General features: G+C 49.5%; 1 protein-coding gene across 2 annotated transcripts in view; it reads left to right on the forward strand.

Annotated features, from left to right (window-relative positions):
• Nucleotides 1-21,997, forward strand: part of USP4 (ubiquitin specific peptidase 4) — a gene marked incomplete at both ends in the record, with an annotated part of 45,476 nt that overhangs the window by 18,220 nt on the left and 5,259 nt on the right. The window contains 11 exons of one of the 2 annotated variants that reach the window (XM_080696111.1): nt 355-495; nt 1,121-1,238; nt 5,974-6,147; nt 7,858-8,016; nt 9,589-9,813; nt 10,864-10,947; nt 11,714-11,808; nt 14,591-14,782; nt 16,772-16,860; nt 18,614-18,814; nt 21,731-21,801. In XM_080696111.1, coding sequence (XP_080552237.1) covers nt 355-495; nt 1,121-1,238; nt 5,974-6,147; nt 7,858-8,016; nt 9,589-9,813; nt 10,864-10,947; nt 11,714-11,808; nt 14,591-14,782; nt 16,772-16,860; nt 18,614-18,814; nt 21,731-21,801 — 1,549 coding nt within the window. The remainder of the gene's footprint in view (nt 1-354; nt 496-1,120; nt 1,239-5,973; nt 6,148-7,857; nt 8,017-9,588; nt 9,814-10,863; nt 10,948-11,713; nt 11,809-14,590; nt 14,783-16,771; nt 16,861-18,613; nt 18,815-21,730; nt 21,802-21,997) is intronic. The other variant, XM_080696112.1, reaches the window with a different exon arrangement.

Genomic DNA, 21,997 nt, shown 5'->3' on the forward strand with positions numbered 1-21,997 from the left:
TTATCCAAGTGTTTTTTGAGAAGTCATATCTTATTTACATTTTTCTCTGCCTTTCACTGGTAACTCTTAAAATTCAGGAGAGCTTGATTTATAGATGTAACCAGGGTGCCCTGAAGACCACCCTGTGGTTTTTCAAACTGGAAGATTCATGGTGTGACTACATGCACTAAGACCTGGAGACTAATCTCTTGACTCCTCATTCAGATTTATCTTTCAGTGGTGTGAAAACAGGATTTTTGCAGTTTATGTTTAGTACTGAGTATAGAGAACGCTTGTTTTGAGAATACACCTGCAGCATTAATAGGACTTGCACTTTGCAAAAAGTCAGTAGCATTGTTTCTGCTTCTCTCTCAGATCACGCACTGTGCCTAGCAGAAATTGTACTACCTCTCCAAAATTATCAGCAAGCCCCTCTTCCTCAGTGCCCGCCTCTCCCATTGCCAGTGGTGACAGCACTGGCACCTGTGGGATGTGCGGCTCCGGTGGTGGCAGGGGGTAAGAGCAGGCCTCCTCGTCCTCACAGCAGGCACGCCTCCGTGCTGGCTCAGATTGCCTGTGCTCTGTGTGCGATGTCTTCCCTGGCCCAAGTCACCGGTGGTCTGGGGGGTCACTGCATTTGCTTGTGAAGAGTGGGATGGCCAGAAGCCAGAAGAGTTACGACGAGACTTTCCTCAGCTGTGGGCCAGCCCCGTCTGTGTCCTCTTTGGGTGGCTATGGTCCTTTCTCCAGGTGTTTCAGAAGTACCTGCCACATAGCGAGAGACCAGGCAGAAGAGTAGGGCGAGGAGAGTGTGCGCTTGAGCCCTGAGCCTAGTGAGGCTGGGCATGACCTGGCAGGTGGGGAACCAAAGTGTTCTTCCTTTAGATATCTCAGTCAGCCTTCTAGAGGGGGTATCAAATAGCATTTGAGGCCAGAGTCTAAAAGAAGACAATGTAAATAGTATTCTCCCTGAAGGATATGCTTACCTACCGGCCACCCTGTCAAGTTCTGCGTTGGGGCATGCCTGGAGGGCCGAAGAGGGGAGAGAAGGCGGACCTGAGTTCTAGAGAAGCCTCCCTGGCACTCTCAGGCACGTATGTGGACGCTTGCTTTTATCGCTTGTGTGGGTTGTGTCTTTCAGTGGGTCTGGGTTCTCCGCTTCGTATAACTGTCAGGAGCCCCCGGCATCTCACATCCATCCCGGGCTCTGTGGACTCGGAAACCTGGGGAACACCTGCTTCATGAACTCCGCGCTGCAGGTACGTAGAGAGCCGCGGCTGGGCGGTGCGCTTTCAGTGCTGAGCCGTCCTCTCCCAGGTCCACCTCCTGCTGGTGCTCAGCAGCCTCTGCCAGGGCACCTCCACCTGTTGGGAACATTCTGAATTTTGCTAGCCATTGGTTTATGGACTCCTTAGATGTGTTGGAGTACCGGCCTGCTTAGTGGCTCTAAGACGCTGAGAATTTATAGCAGCTGGTTCCAAGCTCAGTTATGCCTGACTTTCTCACCAAACACCCGTACTTATTCCATGCCCCTTACTGGAGAAAATCCTAAAATCTTCTCCTTAATACTTCACTTAGCTGGGCGTGGTGGCGCACGCTTGTAATCCCCACGCTTGGGAGGCGGAGACAGGAGGATCGCACGGGTTCGAAGCCAGCCTCAGCTACTTAGTGAGGCTCTCAGCAACTTAGTGAGACCCTGTTTCCAAATAAAATATAAAAAAAGGTCTGGGAGTATAGCCCAGAGGTAGAAAGCCTCTGGGTTCCACCCCCAGTACCACCAAAAAATAAATAAATAATAATTTATTAGACTAGAACATGGTGCGGCATATGTGTAACCTCAGTACTTGGGAGGCTGAGACAGAAAGCCCACAGGTTTCAAGCCAGCCTCAGCAACTTAGCAAGGTCTTCTGCAACTCAGTGACACCCTGTTTCTTTCTTTTCTGTTAGGTGTGTGTGTGCGTGTGTGCGTGTGTGTGTGTGTGTGTGTGTGTGTGTGTTTTAGTAAGGGTGTGTGTGTGTGTGTGTGTGTTTTAGTAAGGATTTGACCCAAAGGCTTTCTACCTCTGGCTATAACCTCAGTCCTATGTTATTTTTTATTTGGAAGCAGGGCCTCACTAAATTGCAGAGTGGTCCTCGCTAAATTGCTAAGGTTGGCTGGAAACCTGCGATCCTTTTGTCTCAGCCTCGCAAAGACTGGGATCAGGTCCAGCTGAGACCTTGTTTCAAAATAAAAAATAAAAAGGGCTAGGAGTACAGCCCAGGGATAGAATGCTTCTGGGTTCAATCCCCAATATCAGAAAAAAGGGGGCACTAGGGTTGTAGCTCAGAGGTAGAACATCCCTGGGTTCAATCTCCACTAACATATACACACACACACCCACAGATTTATTTGGTACATACTATGTGATATTACTGTGCCAGACACTGGGTCCAGTTGTGAAGTTAGTAGGGCATAGTGCCTAAGACTGCTCACAGTCTGAAGCCAGTCACAAGTTTGAGGGTTCACAAGACCACCTTCAGGTGTTTGGTTTGGTTTTTTGTTTGTTTGTTTTCTTTTGTGGTTGAACCTAGGGGCATTTTACCTCTGAAGTACACCCTTAGCCCCATTTTATTTTGAAACAGATTCTCACTAAGTTGAGGAGGGCTCACTAAGTTGCTGAGGCTACCGTGAGCCTGTGATCCTTCTTAGTCTCCCAAGTACTGTGATTACAGGTGTACACAACCATACCCAGCTCTCAGTTTTGTTTGGTTTGGTTTTATGGTACTAGAGATTGAACCCATGGATGTTCTGCCTCTGAGCTTTACCCCAAGCCCTATTTTTATGTTTTGAAACAGGGTCTCACTAAGTTGCTAAAGACATCACTAAGTTGTTGAAGCTGGTCTTGAACCTATGATCCTCCTGTTTCAGCCTCCCAAGTACTGTGGTTACAGACATCTACCACCATACCTTGCTGGGTTCTCAGTTTTGATAATTTGCTAGAAGGACTCGACTTCAACTAAAATTATATTCATGGTAATGGTTTATTATAGGGAAAGGGTCCGATTAAAACCTGCCAAGGAGCCGGGTGTGGTGGCGTACACTTACACCAGTATTGGGAGGCAGAGACAGGATTGCAGGTTTGTGGCCAGCTTCAGAGACTTTCTGACGCCCTCCACAATTTAGTGAGAGTGTTTCAAAATAAAGAATAAAAAATAGTAGCCGGGCGTGGTGGCGCACGCTTGTAATCCCCGTACTTGGGAGGCAGAGACAGGAGGATCGCGCAGGTTCGAAGCCAGCCGCGCATGCTGGCTTAGGAGACCCTGTTTCCAAATAAAAATGTAGAAATAGGTCTGGGAGTGTAGCCCGGAGGTAGAAGGGCTTCCAGGAACCCCAGTGCCACCAAAAAAAAAAAAAAAAAAAGAATAAAAAATTGTGCTCAGAGCCGGGCATGGTGGCACACGCTTGTAATCCCTGCGCTTGGGAGGCTGAGACAGGAAGATTGCACAGGTTCAAAGCCAGCCTCAGCTACTTAGTGAGGCTTTTAGCAACTTAGTGAGACCCTGTTTCCAAAATTAAAAAAAAAAGTCTGGGAGTATAGCCCAGAGGTTGAAAGCCTCTGGGTTCCACCCCCAGTACCACCACCCCCCCCCAAAAAAAAAAATATAGGGCTCAGGGTGTAGCTCAGAGGTAGAGTGCCTCTGGATTCAGTTGCCAGTACCAAAAAAAAAAAAAAAAATCCAGATGTGACAAGTCATACTGTTAGATTATCGTATTGTAAGCCAGACGTGGTGGTGCACACTTGTAATCCCAGTACTTGGGAGACTGAGACAGGATTGCAGATTTGAAGCCAGCCTCAGCAACTTAGTGAGACCTTCCCCAAATTAGTGAGACCCTGTTTCAAACTGAAGAATAAAAATGGGGCTGAGGTATAGCTCGAAGGTAGAATGCCTCAGGCATTCACACACAAAAGAGATGGTCATATTGTTAGATTGTCTAGTGTGACATAAGGCCCGCCATGTAGAGACACTCCTGTCAGGCACAGTACTGGAGAGGCCCCTGGACTGGTTCTCAGAAGCCAAGGGTAAAAGCCACAGCTTCTTTGGGCCAGGGGAAGTTGTTTTGTTTTTTTGGTTTTTCTCCCTGCATGTTGGGCCTCCTGTTCACTCCAGCCCGCTGTCAGCATTCACTGTTACACGCACAGCAGTGAGCAAATAGCATGTGTGGCCTCTGGGGACTTTAATCTAATTTTGAGGTTTCTTGGAGACTAAGGAGAAAGAAAAGATGTGTTAAAAGTTTAGGTCATGCTTGGAGTTGGAAATATTTTTTCTCTACTGAATGAAAATGAAGTAGCCTACTACTGAAGAAAAGACACTTGAAATTTGATCTTTCGTTAACCAGTTTTCTCATCCCTTTGTACCCTCCACTTTCTTCAGCTGTTGAGTGAAGCTAATAACAAGGTTTCTTGCTGTAGATGCAAATAAAAATTGAGCATTCTTTTGTGTGTATCTGTTTGTCTGTCTGTCTCTCTTTCTCACTGGTGACTGAACCAAGAGATATTCCACCTCTGAGCTATATCCCCAGCCCTTATTTTATTTTATTTTTTTGTGTGTGGTACTGACCTACATTCTCAGCCATATATATATATAGTGTGTGTGTGGTACTGGGGATGGAACCTGGGGCATTGTATTCCAGTACTTGGGAGGCTGAGACAGGAGGATCACACAGGTTTGAAGCCAGCCTCAGCTACTTAGTGAGTCTCTCAGTAACTTAGTGAGACTCTGTTTCCAAATAAAATATAAGTCTGGGAGTTTAGCCCAGAGGTAGAAAGCCTCTGGGTTCAATCCCCAGTACCACCAAAAAAAAAAAAAAAAAAAACTTTTAGGTTTCAGAGCATAGATATTTGGACTAGAGTTACTTAACTATTGCAAATATTCCACAATCTGAAAAACTCTGAAATCTGGAATACTTTTGGTATCCCAAGCATTTTGAATAAGGGATTCTCAATACATTTTATAGAAAAAAAAGATTAATATTGCATGACTGGGCTGGAGATGTAGCTCAGAGGCAGAGCACTTGCACAGTATGCATGAGGCTATAGGTTCAATCCCCAGCACCAAACCCCCCCAAAAAAAACATGACTAGGAACAGAATTAATGAAATCCAGTGACGATGGAAGGACTAAAATAGTAGAGGTAAAAATATAAATTAAAGCGTGATGGTACACATCTTTAATCCCAGTACTGGGAGGTTGAGATGGGAGGAGCGGAGATGTGAGGCTAACCTCAGCTACTTAGTGAGGCCCTCTGCAACTTAGACCCTGTTTACAAATAATAAAAAATAGAGCTGGGGATGTAGTTCAGAGATAGTGTGCCCCTGTTCAGTCTCCAGAATCACAACCAAGTGGGATTTGTGCTCAGATAATCAGATTTTTTTTTTTTTTTTTTTTTTTTGCAGTATTAGGAATGGAACCCAGGGGTATTCCACCTCAGAGATATACCCCCAGCCCTATTTTTTATTCTTTTTTTTATTTTGAAACAAGGTCTCACTAAGTTGTGGAGGGCTTCACTAAGTAGCCGAAGCTATCTGCGAACCTAAGATCCTGCTGTCTCAGCCTTTCAAGTACTAGGATTACAAGCATGCACTCCAAGCCCAGCTCAGATTGGTTTTAATACCTGAACAATCATATTAGTGCCAGGCATGGTGGGGTCTGTAGCTTGGAGGTAGAATACCCCTGGGTTCCATCCCCACTACCGCGAAAAAAAAAACATATTAGTGTCACTTAACATAATATCAAAATAAAGGGGGAAACTATTATGTGACTAGATGCAGAAAAACCATGTAGTAAATAAGTGCAGTACCTATCTTTTTTTTTTTTTTTTGCGGTACTTGGGACTGAGAAACTGAAGTGCCGCTGTGGTGCTTCCGTGCTGTTTTGGTGGGGCTCTTTAGGACTTGGTTTATCTCGTCTCCTGTATGGTCTCTAGGGGAATAAGCTCTGTCATACTCTGTTTCAGTGTCTGAGCAACACTGCACCGCTGACGGACTACTTTCTCCAAGATGAGTATGAGGCTGAAATTAACAGAGACAACCCCCTGGGGATGAAAGGGGAGATTGCAGAGGCCTATGCCAAGCTCATCAAGCAGATGTGGTCTGGAAGGGACGCTCACGTGGCGCCTCGCATGTTCAAAGTAGGTGGGGTACCCCTTTCCCTCTTGAGAGTGGTTTGTTTAGTGTTGTAATGAGGCATTCCTTTATTTGCATTCTGAGTTTGTTAAGATGGGATCTAAGACTTAAAACACAACATTGTCAAACCCTTTCTTTTTGTCATTCAAGACCCCCGTCTTAAGTGTCTGGATCACCCACGTCTAGCTGGCGTGCCCCAGGACCCGTTTGTGTTCTGGTTGCTCAGCATGCTCTATTCTGTGGTGGCAACATTTAAGTGACCTGTGTCCCCAGGCGCGGTGGCGCACGCTTATAATCCCAGTACTTGGGAGGCTGAGACGGGAGCATCATAGAATTGCAGCCAGCCTCAGCAACTTTCTGAGATTCTGTATCAAAAATAAAACTGTTGGCCAGGCGTGGTGGCGCACGCTCGTAATCCCCGCGCTTGGGAGGCAGAGACGGGAGGATTGTGCAGGTTCGAAGCCAGCCGCGCTGGCTTAAGAGACCCTGTTTCAAAAATATAAAAAATAGGTCTGGGAGTGTAGCCCGGAGGTAGAAGGGCTTCCAGGAACCCCAGTACCACAAAAACAGACAAACAAACAAACAGCTGGGTGTGGTGGCGCAGGTGCTTGTAATCTCGGCATTTGGGAGCCTGAGACAGGAGGATCATGGTTTGCGGACAGCTTCAGGTATTAGTGAGGCCCTTTGCAACTCAATGAGACCCTGTTTCAAAATAAAGAATATATATAATGTTGCTGGGGGTATAGCTCGGAGGTAGAATACTCCAGGGTTCCATCCCCAGTGCAGGGGGTAGAACAAAAGCAAAACAGGGCTGAGGGCGGAACTTAGAGCAGAGTGCGCTTCAGTTCAGTCCGCACTACTAAAAAGCAGTTCAGTTTCCAAACCTTGCCAGCCCCTCGGCTTCTCTGAGCCTGGACCTCCACAGACGTATGGTTTCAGGTATGCCTCTGTCTGTCAGGACTTGGGCTGAATTTTGAGCGGCGATGTGAGGGGCAGCTCTCCCTGGGCACTGGATCTAGAGAGATTGGGCATGAAGTGGGCATGCGCTGGGTCTTGGGACAGGCAGGTCTTGGGGAAAGCTCTGAATATTTTCTGCCGAGAGGAAAAATCTGAACCAACGAAGGACATTGGAGAGTGGTTTGTGTCAGGTCTGGGTATGGTGCTCACAGTGCCACCCCTTCCCATTGGCGTTGTGGCCCGTTCTAGGTCCCTGGCCATCTTGCCCTCTGACCTGAGCCTTCTCTCTGGGTACAGCAGCAGTGCGGTGCCATTTGCCTCGGTGGTACTTCCTGGGTCCCGGCTGACACCGAAGCCATCATTGGTGACCACCACCCCTGTTGCTTCTAACATCGTTTCTTTTCTTTTTTTTTTTTTTTTTTGGTGGTACTGGGGTTCCTGGAAGCCCTTCTACCTCTGGGCTACACTCCCAGACCTATTTTATATTTTTTGAAACAGGGTCTCTTAAGCCAGCGAGGCTGGCTTCGAACCAGCGCGATCCTTCTGTCTCCGCCTCCCAAGCGCGGGGATTACAAGCGTGCGCCACCACGCCCGGCTTATTCTTTATTTTGAAACCGGGTCTCACTGAGTTGCAGAGGGCCTCAGTAAGTAGCTGAAGTTGTCTGCGAACCGCGATCCTCGGGTCTCACCCTCTCGAATGCTGGGATTACAAGCGTGTGCCACCAGCCTGGCTTCTAACATTGTTTGTTTTGTTGTAGACCCAAGTGGGACGTTTTGCCCCTCAGTTTTCTGGCTACCAGCAACAAGACTCGCAGGAGCTGTTAGCCTTTATTCTAGATGGCTTGCATGAAGACCTGAACCGAGTAAAGAAGAAGCCCTACCTGGAGCCCAAGGATGCCAACGGACGGCCAGATGCGGTATGATATTGAAGCTGTCTGCACTGTAATATTCTTGTGTGCATGCGTGGGGGTACTGGGGATTGAACCTGGGGCTCCCCTACTTCTGAGCTACATTCCCAGCCCTAATTTTTTAAACAAGGTCTCACTAACTTGTAGAGGGCCTCTCTCACTTGCTAAGGATAGCCATGAACCTGTGACCTTCTGTCTCAGCCTCCCAAGAACTGGGATTATAAACATACGCCACCATTCCTGGCTTGTTGAGAGTCTCACTGAATTGCTGAGGCTTTCTTCAAATCTTCAATCTTTCTGTCTCAGTCTCCCAAGTACTGGGATTACAGATGTGCATTTATTTTTATTTTTTATTTATTTTTTATTTTTTATTTTTTGGTGGTACTGGGGTTCCTGGAAGCCCTTCTACCTCCAGGCTACACTCCCAGACCTATTTTATATTTTATTTTTGGAAACAGGGTCTCTTAAGCCAGCGCGATCCTCCTGTCTCCGCCTCCCAAGCGCGGGGATTACAAGTGTGCGCCACAACGCCCGGCCCAATCTGTTATTAATACCAAATTTAGGTGTTTGTGCTTTTTTTTTTTTATGGTATTGGGGATGGAACCCAGGGGCTTTTCTATCTCCGGGCTACACTCCGAAACCTATTTTATATTTTATTTGTTTATTTGTTTATTTATTTATTTATTTTAGTGGTACTGGGGTTCCTGGGAACCCTTCTACCTCCAGGCTACACTCCCAACCTATTTTATACTTCTTTTTTTTTTTATTGGAAACAGGGTCTCTTAAGCCACCGTGGCTGGCTTCAAACCTGTGTGATCCTCCTGTCTTCGCGTTCCAAGCGCGGGGATTACAAGCATGCGTCACCACGCCCGGTGTCCTATTTTATACTTTATTTGGAAACAGGGTCTCATTAAGTTGCTGAGAACCTCACTCAGTAGCAGAGGCTGGCTTCGAACCTGCTGGGATTACAAGCGTGCGCCACCATGCCCAGCTTATTTTTGCTTTTTTTGTCTTTTCCCATCTATGAGCTATTATCGCATATTAGGATAATCAATGTGAATCTCATAAAGTAGCATTTGTATTTAATGGAAAAAAGATATGAATTAGCTGGTCTATAGTATAGATTAAAATCTAGCCCGGTGGTGGTGCATGCTTATAATTCTGGTTCTTCCCACGATGGCAGGAAGAGTGCAGATTTGAGGCCAGGCTGAGCACATGAGTGAGGCTCTCAGCAAAGTAGTGAAGGCTTCTTTCAAAATAAAAAGTGGTGTAGGTCGAATGCCCCTGCGTTCAGTCCTCATTACCACGAAAAGGCAAAACTCACCAGAGGGGAGTGGTGTCGTTCCTCCAAGTGCTCTAGTGCTCATGGTGTTCTCGGCCCTGGTTTCTGTCCCTGCTAAGGGTGAGCCACGCCGACAGCTGGCGTGGTGTGGGTGTAGTGGGCCAGGAGCAGCCGGCCCTGCCTGGCCCAGCCCTAGCTGTTGGCTGCCATGATTGCCCCGGGCACAGAGCGCAGCCCTGGTGGCGAGTCCTCTGGACACGGGAAGGCGCGAGGTGCCAAGCGTGCCCTCTCTCCCCCAGGTGGTGGCAAAGGAAGCCTGGGAGAATCACAGGTTGAGGAATGATTCTGTGATCGTGGACACTTTCCATGGCCTCTTCAAATCTACTTTGGTTTGCCCAGAATGTGCCAAGGTTTCTGTCACCTTTGACCCATTTTGCTATCTGACTCTCCCATTGCCCATGAAGAAGGATCGCGTTATGGATGTCTTCCTGGTTCCCGCTGACCCTTGCTGCAGGCCAACCCAGGTAAGGGAATCCGTACCCTCTGGGCTCTGGTAGGCCTGCTTCCACCTACTGCAGTAGAACCTTCTCACACCTCACACCCCTCGCCGTGTGTGTGTGTGTGTGTGTGTGTGTGCGCGCGTGCGCGCGCACGTGCACACACTCATGTGCACGCATCCCCAGGGCCTCCCTGTCACTTTTCCCCATGCTTTCTTCATGTGACTGTAGTAACCTAGCTGATCTGCCAAGTGGTCCTTGACTCTGAGTGTCGGGAGCCCGAGGCAGGCTTGTCCACTCAGCCAGGAGAGCCGGCCGGGCCAGAGCCAGAAGCCGATGCAAGATGTGATCGCTGGGTCTTAGTGTCGTTTTGATGGCTCACAGTGTGATTTATTGCATAGACTTCTGGCTTTCGTTTCTATAGAGAAAGGTGAATGATGTGTAGGGCCAAGTGGCAGTTTGGGTAATTTTAACAGTTCTTCTTTTTTTTTTTTTGGTGGAAACCCTTCTACCTCTGGGGTATACCTCCAGACTTATATTTATATTTTTATTTGGAAACAGGGTCTCTTAAGCCAGCACGGCTAGCTTCAAACCTGCACGATACTCCTGTTTTCGCCTCCCAAGCGCGGGGATTACAAGCATGTGCCACCATGCCCGGCTTTAACAGTTTTTTAAAGGAGGTAGTGGCCTACTCCAACAAGCCACGAAGAATAGTACCGTGTGGGCTGGCAAAGAGGCTCAGTGGTAGAGCTCTTGCCTGAGTGTCCAAGGCCTGGCTTCAATCTTCAGAACTCCAAAAAGAATGAAAGAAGTGGCACTCGGCAGTGTCTGGGAGGGGAGACAGTCTGGCCCCGCTGCCACCTGCTCCTCACTCACCTGGCCCAGCCTGTGACCTGCCCTCCTGAGTTGCCCCCACAGCCCGGCAGAGCACCCATCACTGCCCTCTCCCCTGCAGTGCCAGGTGACTGTGCCGCTGACGGCCGTCTCCGCCTGTGACCTATCCGTGATACTGAATAACCCCGCCCCCCCCCCCCACACACACACAGAGCACCTGTCACACTGCCCTCTTCCTTGCAGTGCCGAGTGACCGTGCCACTGACCGGGGCCATCTCCGACCTGTGCGAGGCTCTCTCCAGGCTGTCTGGCATCGCTGCAGAGAATGTAAGGCGTTAGGCCATTAGGGTGCCTTGCAGCTCCTGGTCACCCTTGTAGCTGCTCCTTGGGATACTTGTTATTGTCCAGCACAAATGTGGCTGCTGGTGTGTCTGGGTGCCTTGCCTCCTGGTCCTCGCTCATTCTGCATTCTAGCTGGGACTCCCTTCCAGCTCTGAGACACGCCAGCCTTCCTCCACAGGTCTTGCTGGCCATGGCCCTGGGCCAGGTGTAGGGCTCTGCTCCCCACGTTGGCTGCTGTGAATGGCCTGGAGGCTCTGACCATCGACGGTCTCTCCGGCCAGCCCTCGCCAGCCCCATTGTTGCCACTCAGGCACGGGTGGCTGCGTGGCTAGTGCTATGGCCGTCTGCAGACCTGGGGCCTGAGGCCTAGGGCTGCTAGCATGGTAGCTTTTGTAGAGGTAGCACTCCAGCAGACCTTGTTTTTTCCCCCACTTTATTCTGGGTTTTATTTATTTATTTTTATTTGTGGGTGGGTCTGGGGATAGAACCCAGGGGCATTCAACCTCCAAGCTACACCCCCTGCCTTTTTTTTTATTATTATTATTCTTTATTTTGAAACAGGGTCTCACTGAGTTGCAGAGGGCCTCACTAAGTAGCTGAGGCTATCTGCGAACTGCGATCCTCTGGTCTCAGCCTCCCGAATGCTGGGATTACAAGCGTGCGCTACCACGCCCAGCCTTTTCTGGGTTTTAAGCAGATAGTAGGGCACTCTGAGCCATCCCTTAATTTTTCTGTTACTATTGATTCTTAGATGGTGGTGACAGATGTGTATAATCACCGGTTCCACAAAATTTTCCAAATGGATGAAAGTTTAAGCCACATCATGCCTCGGGATGACATTTTTGTGTGAGTATTAGCAGTTTCTGGTGCAGGATCGAAGGGAATGATCTAGAGGCTTTTCCTGGATCGTGTCTCCAGAGTCGAAGACCTGGCCATCATTGCTTATGTACACTCCCATCCTCTTGCTGTTGAGGGAGTGTGGCGGCCATCAGTTCTGAGGAGCCGCAGCAGGACACAGCTTCTGCTTGGTGGTGGCTGCTTCTGCAGGGCAGGGCCAGTGGTCCTGTGAGCGGAGCTGCTGTCAGGGCTGCCTGGCTCAGTTGTCACAGCTGTTCAAGGGCAGAGGGGTCCTGAGAAGGCTGTGGGGCCGAGCCCGTGCCCCAGGTGCCACGGCACCACGATTTCCACCTCAGGAGTCAGCGGCTGTCGGCAGCGCGGCTGTTCTGTGGGTTTCCTCACCCTGTGGACACCCTTGTCACCTCACTGCTCCCGGATGCTCTCGGTAGACACGTATCCCTCCTGTGTGGACGCGGCCGTGCCTCCCAGCCAGGCTCAGGGAAGCATGACGGAGGTCCCACTCTGCTCTTCTTCCCCTTCGCCTCTTGCTCTGAAACTGGCCTCTGCTGAGAAAGGGCTTTAGGGTTTTGTTTTCCAAAGAACGCAGCGCACAAAGGGGAGTGCTCCTTCCCCTTGGTTTTGTGGTTGTGGGCCACACCCGCCCTGGCTCTGTTCACAGTGGCACAGCCGTCACCACCCGGGAAGTCTTCCCTCGTGCCACAGGGGGAGGGCCCTAGGGCTCACCCCCACCGGGGGCCGGGGCAGGCAAGGCCCGCTTTCCTGGCCACTTCTGAGCCCGAGCTGGTAACGTGGGCTTCTCAGTTCTGGAAACAAGGGCTGGCACACAGCTGAGCCAAGGGGAGCGGGCATCTCACCGGGAGTGTGGCCGGCCACCGCCGACAAAGGGCTTTTCATAAGGCTATTTGAAAAGCGGATTGCCAGTTGTCTCATGAAAGTAGCACTGGCCTCTAATCGTTTTTGAGCATGTTTGCCACCACGCTACTAGGGTATTTAATTGTCTCCACCTCTCTGTAAAGGAAGTTATCCCTTGTCCACTGTAAACAGACTCACAAGTTTGGGTGCTTAACCTGGCATTCCCCACTCAAGGCCCACTGCCCCGTCTCTGGGAGCCCTACGTCCTTATTTAGAGCATACCTTTGGCACTTTGGTTAGTGGTTCCTAGAAATTCTTCCTGCATGCACTCCAGCCATGGCTGTGTGCCAAGGATTTGGGGAGCCCTCTGTGTTCATTTGTTTCCAAAACTTGAATAAGCAGCTTTGTCTCCCCCTATTGGAAGAGGGAAAGACTGCCGTCGTTTGCCAGCAATCTTGCTGGCGCCTCTCCCAGCATAGTGCACCTCTGAACCTCCTTCGTCTCTCATATTCACTCAGCAAGACGCACTTTTCAAAATCATGGGTTTGGGGGCTCGGGGTATAGACCTCAGTGGTTGAGTTCTTGCATAGCATATAGGAGGCCCTGGGTTCGGTTCTCAACCCCCCCCCCCCCCACACACACACACACAATTTTTCTGGGCAGGTGAGGCTGAGACAAAAGTATTACGAGGCTGAGACAGGATTGCAGGTTCAAGGACAATTTCAGCAGAAATGTATGAGACTCTCAGCAACCTCTCAAGGCCCTGTTTTAAAACAAAAAATAAGCCGGGTGTGGTGGGCACGCTTGTAATCCCTGCACTTGGGAGGCGGAGACAGGAGGATCACGCTGGTTCGAAGTCAGCCTAGCTGGCTTAAGAAACACTGTTTCAAAAATATAAAATAGGTCTGGGAGTGTAGCCCGGAGGTAGAAGGGCTTCCAGGAATCCCAGTACCACCAAAAAAAAAGTATTAATAATAATAATAATAATAATAATAATAATAATAAGCCAGGCGTGGTGGCGCACACTTGTAATCCCCACGCTTGGGAGGCTGAGACAGGAGGATCGCGCAGGTTCGAAGCCAGCCTCACTACTTAGTGAGGCTCTCAGCAACTTAGTGAGACCCTGTTTCCAAATAAAATATAAAATGGATCTGGGAGTATAGCCCAGAGGTACAAAGCCTCTGGGTTCCACCCCCAGTACCACCATAAATAAATAAATAGCCCTTGGGTATAGCTTAGAGGTAGAATACCCCTGGGTTCAATCCCTAGTACCCCACCTCCAGAAAATTATTGATTTGTATTTAGCAGTTTCTTTAGTTATGTCTGATTTTTTTTAAGTTTTATGTGATTATTTTAATGTTTTTGGACAAAAATGGCAAACAATTGGTTTTATAAATTTCTCCATTTGAAAAGGAAAGAGTCTTTTGCTAATATTCTAGGTGTACATCCTTAAATGATATCTGGTTTTTAAAGGATAGGGCAACCTTTAAAAAGGGCAGTTTTAAAAGGTGAGCTCATGGACATTCTTACTCTTGTGGTAGCCCACATTATCCCTTGAATATGTCTCTGCTTTCCTAAATAAATCCTTTTCTGTGTCTCTGACTGGCATGTGCTGGGAATAAAGAAAGGGGGTGGGCCCCTTGGTGCCAGAAGATGAGTGTGATGGTGACCCCGGCCTCCGTTGGCCAGACGAGGCTTTGTCTGTTGAGTGTCGGTGGAAGGCCTGCAGAGTGTGGGGCTGAGTCCTGGCTGCATAGCTCATGTCACGCTGAGGTTGGCCCTCTGGGATTCCTGACCCGGCTTCTGGAATTGCTGCAGAGTGGCTCCTCTGCCTTCTCTGCTGAAGGACGCTCTACGTGCGTATCTTCTCCTCTCGAGGATTTGCTGCTGAAGCTTCCATCTTGTGTGATTGGTGCAGGTACGAAGTCTGCAGCACCTGCGTGGACGGCTCCGAGTGTGTCACGCTGCCGGTGTACTTCAGGGAGAGGAAGTCCAGGCCATCAAGCACTTCTTCGGGGGCTGTACTATATGGGCAGCCCTTGCTTGTGTCTGTCCCTAAGCACAAGCTCACCTTTGAGTCCTTGTACCAGGCTGTCTGCGAGCGCATGAGGTCGGTTACTATCTGAAACCAAGATAGGCCCAGGGATACTGACTGCCCGGCAGTGTCTGTTGACCTCAAATGCTCGCCTCCGTGAGGAACGTGGCTCTGGCTGGCGAGGAGGTCACACCCGTGATCCCAGCTACTTGGAAGGCTGAGTCACAAGTTTGAGGCCAGCCTGGGCCATTCAGCAAGACCCAGTCAAGAGTAAAACAGATATAAAGGAGTCTGTTATCTCAGAATTTGGGAGGCTGAGACAAGAGGATTGGAGGTTCAAGCCAGTTGCAGCAGTTTAGCAAGCCCCTCAGCAACTTAGTGGGACCCTGTTTCAACGTAAAAATGAATGCAGGGCTGGGGTGTAGATGAGTGACAGCGCCGCTTGTCTAGCCTGTGTGAAGCCATGGTTTGTCCCCGGGACGAGGGATGGGACGAGAAGGGAGAGCCGTGGGTGTGGGGCGTCTGCACATCTCAGGTGCTGACTCGAGGTGTCCAAGCCTCTAGTCCCTGGGTGTATATCCGTCACCTGTGATGGCATTTAGTATTTGTTTTGTTTGTTTTGTTTTTGCGGGTCTGGAGATGGAACCCAGGGGCATTCAACCTCTGAGCTACACCCCCTACCCATTTTTTTTTTTTTATTCTTTATTTTGAAACAGGGTCTCACTAAGTTGTGGAGGGCCTCACTAAGTAGCTGAGGCTGTCTGCAAACTGCAGTCCTCGTCTCAGCCTCCTGAATGCTGGGATTCCAAGCGTGCGCCACTGCGCCTGGTGACATTTAGTATTTGAATATTACTTCTGAAGTGCCCTTATTATTATTGTTGTTATTATTTTGGTGGTACTGGGTGTGGAACCCAGTGGTTTTCTACCTCCGGGCTATACTCCCAAACCTTTTTTATATTTTATTTGGAAACAGAGTCTCACTAAGTTTCTGAGAGCCTCAATAAGTAGCTGAGGCTGGCTTCAAACCTGTGCGATCCTCCTGTCTCAGCCTCCCAAGTGCAGGGATTACGAGCGTGTGCCACCACGCCTGGCTTGTGCCCTTTTTATTCTAAAGCTAGTAATTAGCATTCCTGGGAAATACTTTTTAAAATGTCGGTGCTAGGCCGGGTGTGGTGGCGCACGCTTGTAATCCCCGCGCTTGGGAGGCAGAGACAGGAGGATCGCGCAGGTTCGAAGCCAGCCATGCACGCTGGCTTATGAGACCCTGTTTTCAAATAAAAAAGTATAAAAAATAGGTCTGGGAGTGTAGCCCGGAGGTAGAAGGGCTTCCAGGAACCCCAGTACCACCAAAATAAATAAATAAATAAATTAAATAAAATGTCGGTGCTGTGTGCCATATAGAAGAAACAGACTTTCTCTGTGTCTGTGGCACTTATTGGCATTATTAAACATCTGATCTGTTGGGTTCTTAAAGTACTGAGTCACTGTAGGCTTTTAGAGCACCTTTATAGCCAGGCATAGTGGCGCACGCCTATAATCCCAGTACTTGGGAGGCTGAGACAGGAGAATCTCAAGTTCAAGGTTAGTCTCACCAAGTTGTGAGATTCTCATCAACCTAGTGAGACCCTATTCCCAAATAAGAAGTAAAATCAGACTGGGGGCGTAGTTCGAAGAGAGATTGCCTCTGGGTTCAATCTCCAGTACCACAATAAATAAGTAAATAAAGTAAATTTAAAAAATAAAGAACTTTTATTAGGCCTGTTGGTGCACACCTCTAATCCTAGTACTTGGGAGGCTGAGACAAGAGGGTTTCATGTTCAAAGTCTGTCTTAGCAACTTAACAAGACCCTGTTTCAAAATAAAGAGTCAAAAGAGTTGGGGGTGTAGCTCAGAGGTTGAGTGCCACCTCTGGATTCAGTTGCCAGTAACAACAAGAAAAGTACATTTATTTGCACAAGTTGCTTTGTGAGTAGCTGAATATGTAAATTATGAACTACTACTTAGCTGCATATAGTGGAGAAAAATAACTAAATGTTTAAATTGACAATCTTTCTTTCTTTGAAGCCGCTACATAAAACAGCCTTTGCCTGACGAGTTTGGCAGCTCGGCCTTGGAGCTGGGCACCTGCAACGGTTCCAGGGGCGGCTGTGAGGGTGAGTGTTTTTCCCGCTGCGGGGCGGCTTCCCCTAGGCCAGTCTGGGCTGTGCTTCAGCCGCATGTCTCCACGCGGTCAGTCCCCGTTGCTTATCCTTGCTCTGAGGTATCTTGAGAGCCCGCTGGTGCTCTAGCCGAGGCTTGAGCAGCTGAGTGACTTCCCAAGCTCCTGAAGGCTCTGCCCTCTGTTCTGTTAGGACTACCCCGTGCCTCCGAGAGCCAGGTCTGCAGGAGCGCTGCTGTTTACTTGGCCCTTACACACCACCCAGCCTGGCTGGTGGGCCCTCATCCCTGGGGAGGACGCACACATCCTGGCTGGCGGTCAGAGGACAGAGCCAGGCCTTCGTGGGTATTTCTTTCTGTCTACCCAGGAGGCCACCTTGCTGGCTCTGGGCAGCTCTGATGTGGAGAGGAAGGACTTGCTGCATGGAGCCAAGGCACAGGCCTGTGGTAGGCTGGGAGCCCGCTCTGCCCTGGGGGCCAGGGCCACTCACAGTGTAGTTGGCAGTCTTCTCCGGAGATCGTGGGGGTCATGGTGGCTTTATTCCTGGAAAAACACGAGTGGCCTGAGCTGTACATTCTCAGTTGCAAACCCAAATGCCCAGGTATCCAAGGCGCACACAGCCCTAGAAAGAACTGATGCTAAGAACTGTGACAAGAAGCTGGGCATGGCGGTGCACACCTGTAATCCCAGAGGCAAGAGGATCACAGGTTCAAGAACAGCCTCAGCCACGAGAGACTCAGCGACCCAGCACGATCTCTTTCAAAAAAGGGCTGGCGGTGCAGTTCAGAGGTAGAACGTCCCTGGGTCCAATCCTCTGTACCACACACACAAAATAAATAAAGACAAATAGTGACAAGGCCTTGTTATCAGCATTCAGGGTGTGATTTTCCTGCAGGAACTGAATACTCCTGCTTAATATTTGCCCAGCGAGGCACAGTGGCATGCACCAATGGTCCCCATACCTGGGATGCTGAGGCAGGAAGGAGGCTAGCCTCAGCAAGTCATCAGACCCTGTTTCAAAATAAAAAATAAACTGGATATAGTGGTACATGCCTGTAATCCCAGTGTTTGGGAGGCTGAGACAGAAGGATCTCAGGTTCAAGACCAGCCTCAGCAAATTTATGAGAACCCCAGCAACTTGTGAGACCATTTTTCTCTTTTTTTTTTTTTTTTTTTGTACTAGAGATTGGGTTATACCTACCTACCCTATCTACCTACCCTACCTCTGAGCTATCCCCCCAGCCCTATTTTTAATGTTTTAATTAATTAATCTATTTATTGCAGTACTGGAGATAGAATCCATAGGCCTTTTAACCTCCAACCTACACCCCAGTCCTATTTTTTATTTATTATTTTGAAACAGGGTCTCACTAAGGATCTGAGGCCGTCTCTGAACCTGAAATCCTCCAGTCTCAGCCTCCCAGATGCTGGGATTACAAGCATGTGCCACCACACCTGGCTCTTACAATTTTTAAAGAAAAAGAAACAAGGGCAGGACTGCCGGGCGCTGTGGGCCTCGCTGTGGCCCCCGCTCCTCGTCACGGGAGCAGTGAGTGCTCTGCCCGGTTAGTGTGTGCCTTCGGGAGGGCCCTCCAGGAGCTCCAGTGCCTGTAGTTCCAGGGGCCGGATGTTGCTTCACATATGCAGCAGAATCTGGAGGAAACGCCACAGCTAGGTATTGAGTAAAATTTTAACGTTTAGTTGGTGACAGATGATCTCCGTGTTCTTTTTCATTTGTGTTGCAGGAGACGATGACGAAGAAGAAATGGAGCATCAGGATGAAGGCAAAGAGCAACTTTCAGAAACCGAAGGCAGCGGGGAAGATGAGCCGGGAGGCGCCAGAGCCCAGCCCTGCTCCAGGAGGCTCTTCACCTTCAGCCTCGTGAACGCCTGTGGGACAGCTGACATCAGCTCACTCACGACCGACGGGAAGCTGCTCAGACTCAGCTGTACGCCCGCTCCACCCTCCCCAGCTGGGCCAGGCACCCAGCATCTTGTGGGAACCCTTAGTCATCCCAGGACAGGGGGGCTGAGAGGAGGACTGCAGGTTCAAGGACAGCCTCAGCAAGCAGTGAGCATCTCATCGACCTATGAGACCCTGCTTCAAAATAAAAATAAAATAAGGCAGGGGCTGTAGTTTGGAGATAGAATGCCCCCGAGGTCAGTCCCCTGTCAAGACACACGCTTGCGCTTGCTCCATACCCGCTGCGCTTGGCTTTCGTGCAGGCTCAGCATGGCTCCAGGAGCAGGGACTGTGTGATCTGTGTCTTGCGCTCCTGAAAGTGTCTTAGAGAGCACTCCTCCTTCAGGCTTTTCTTTTTGTCCTTGGTGACTTTAGAAGGAGCCGCCTCCTGCGCTGCTCTGAGCCAGTGGCACTTCCAGGACGGCTCTGTGTGTAGGGTGGGTGTGTGGGCAGGGTATTGAGGACCAACCCAGGCATTCTATCTCTTGAGCTATATCCCCTGCCCTTTAAATTGCTTTAAATTTTTAAAAAGCTGGGCGTGGTGGCACACACTGGTAATCCCCACGCTTGGGAGGCTGAGATAGGAGGATTGCACGGGTTCGAAACCCGCCTCAGCTACTTAGGCTCTCAGCAACTTAGTGAGACCCTGTTTCCAAAATAGAATATAAATGGGTCTGGGAGTATATCCCAGAGGTAGAAAGCCTCTGGGTTCTACCCCAGTACTACAAAAAAAAAAAAAAAAAAAAAAAATTTAAAAACACAGGGCCAGCTGGGCGTGGTGGCGCATGCTTGTAATCCTTGCGCTTGGGAGGCTGAGACAGGAGGATTGCGCTGGTTCGGAGCCAGCCTCACTGGCTTAAGAGACCCTGTTTCCACATAAAGTTAAAAAATAGGTCTGGGAGTGTAGCCCATGGGAGTGTAGCCCGGAGGTAGAAGGGCTTCCAGGAACCCCAGTACCACAAAAAAAAACCACAGGGCCAGCTGGGCATGGTGGCGCACGCTTGTAATCCCCACACTTGGGAGGCTGAGACAGGAGGATCGCGCAGGTTCAAAGCCAGCCTCAGCTGGCTTAAGAGACCCTGTTTCCAAATAAAATATAAAATGGGTCTGAGAGTGTAGCCCGGAGGTAGAAGGCCCCTGGGTTCCATTCCCAAGTGCTGGGATCACAGGCGTGCGCCACCACAGCCAGCATGTGTGACTAATCTAGGTAGCAGCGTTTCCCCTAACTGAAACAACTTAGAAAAAGCTTGTATGGTTTTTTTGTATGGGGATTGAACTCAGGGCCTTTTTCATCTAGGCAAGTGTTTTCTCACTGTACTCCCAGTCAGTTTACTTTATATTTTGAGACTGTCTCACTAAGTTGCCAGCCTCAAACTTTGAATCACCCACTGCAGTTTCTTGAATAGTTATGATTACAGGCCTGCACCTGCTGCATATTTCTTTTTCCCTTTTTTTTTTCTTTCAGTACTGGAGATGGAACCCAGGGGCATTCTACCTCTAAGCTACACCCCCAGCCATATTTTTTATTCTTTATTTGTGTGTGTGGGGGGGTACTGGGAACCCAGGGGCTTTTCCACCTCCAGGCTATACTTCCAGACCTACTTTCTTTTATAATTTATTTGGAAACAGGGTGTCACTAAGTAGCTGAGGCTGGCTTCAAACCTGCGCGATCCTCCTGTCTCAGTCTCCCAAGCGTGGGGATTACAAGCGTGCGCCACCACGCCCAGCTTTATTCTTTATTTTTAAGCAGGGTCTCACTGAATTGCAAAGGGCCTAAGTAGCTGTGGCTGTCCGTAAACCACAATCCTCCTATATCAGCCTCCCAAGTACAAGCGTGTGCCACCACACCCAGCTTATATTTTATTTTAAAATAGGGTCTCACTAAGTTTCCCAGGTGGCCTCAAACCTCTGAGCCTCTTGCCTCAGCCTCCGAAGTACTGGGATCATTTTATTTTATTTTATTTTATTTTTATTTTTGGTGGTACTAGAGATTGAACCTAGAGGCATTCTACCTCTGAGTTACACCCCCTATTTTATTTTTATTTTTTACTTTGAAACAGGATGTCTCTAAGTGGCTGGCCACAAGCCTGCAATCCTCTATCTCAGCCTCTCTAGTACTGGAATTACAGGCATTCACCACTACACCTGGGTTTTAATTTTTTAATTTTTTTGGTAATAGGGAACGCTAGCAGTGTTTTACCTCTGAGCTACACCCACAATCTTATTTTATTTATTTTGAAACAGGGTCTCACTAAGTTGCAGAGGACCATGCTAAATTGCTAAAGCTGGCTGCGTACCTGCAATCCTATGTCTCAGCCTCCCAAGTGCTGGGATTCCAGGTGTGCGCTACCCCGGCCAGCTCACTGTCGAGCTCAGTGGCTGTGTCCTCCCTGCAGCTTCCTCCTCTGGAGAGCAGTGCCTCCCATCTGCTAGCTGCCTCCTCGAGCCCCGAGCCCCGTGCTGAGTCCCGTCTCCGCCCCCCCAACCCTCCGTGGTGGCCCGAACCTGCCTGGAAGCAGGCAGTAGGCGGGGCGGTGAAGGCCCCCTCTGTTTTCTGTCTTGGGTCTCCATCCTTCCCTGCCTGACATTTGTCCAGTGTCAGGAAACAGTCATTTCATCGATTCTGTCAGGCTTTCTTGTGGCTTAAAGTAGGATGGTACATCTTTTCTCCGCACACCCTCTTGCCTGCACCCTGCCAGACCTCTGGGTAGCTGGTGTCTGGGCTTTCCCGTAGCACGGAGGAGGTCCTCACCGAGGCTCTGGGGGCTGGTGGTGGAGGTCTGGCTAGTGGCTGGTAGAGGGCGAGCAGGTGTCAGTGCTGTCCACCAGAGGCCATTCCGCCTCCTTTAGGTCCCTCCGAGGGACTGTCGTGTACTGAGTGACCCTTTGGTCCCCTCTGCAGCTCGATCTACACTGGCCATCGACTGGGACAGTGAAACCCGGAACCTCTACTATGATGAGCAGGAATCCGAGGTGGGTCGCAAGGGGCTGAAGGCCCCGCTCTGGATGTGATGAGCGCCCCTCTACATGGGGCAGCAGTTGAGCAGGTGGAGTTAGGACCGAGGATGAACAACGTTGCCGTTTCTGGTCAGCGGCCCTAGGAAGCGTGGTACATTCTAGGCAGTGAGCCTCTGTAGGCCTTCGCATCTCGCCTGTAACATCCTGTTTC

The sequence above is a fragment of the Muscardinus avellanarius genome, assembly GCF_963383645.1.
Source record: "Muscardinus avellanarius genome assembly, chromosome: 5".
Lineage (NCBI taxonomy): Eukaryota > Metazoa > Chordata > Mammalia > Rodentia > Gliridae > Muscardinus > Muscardinus avellanarius.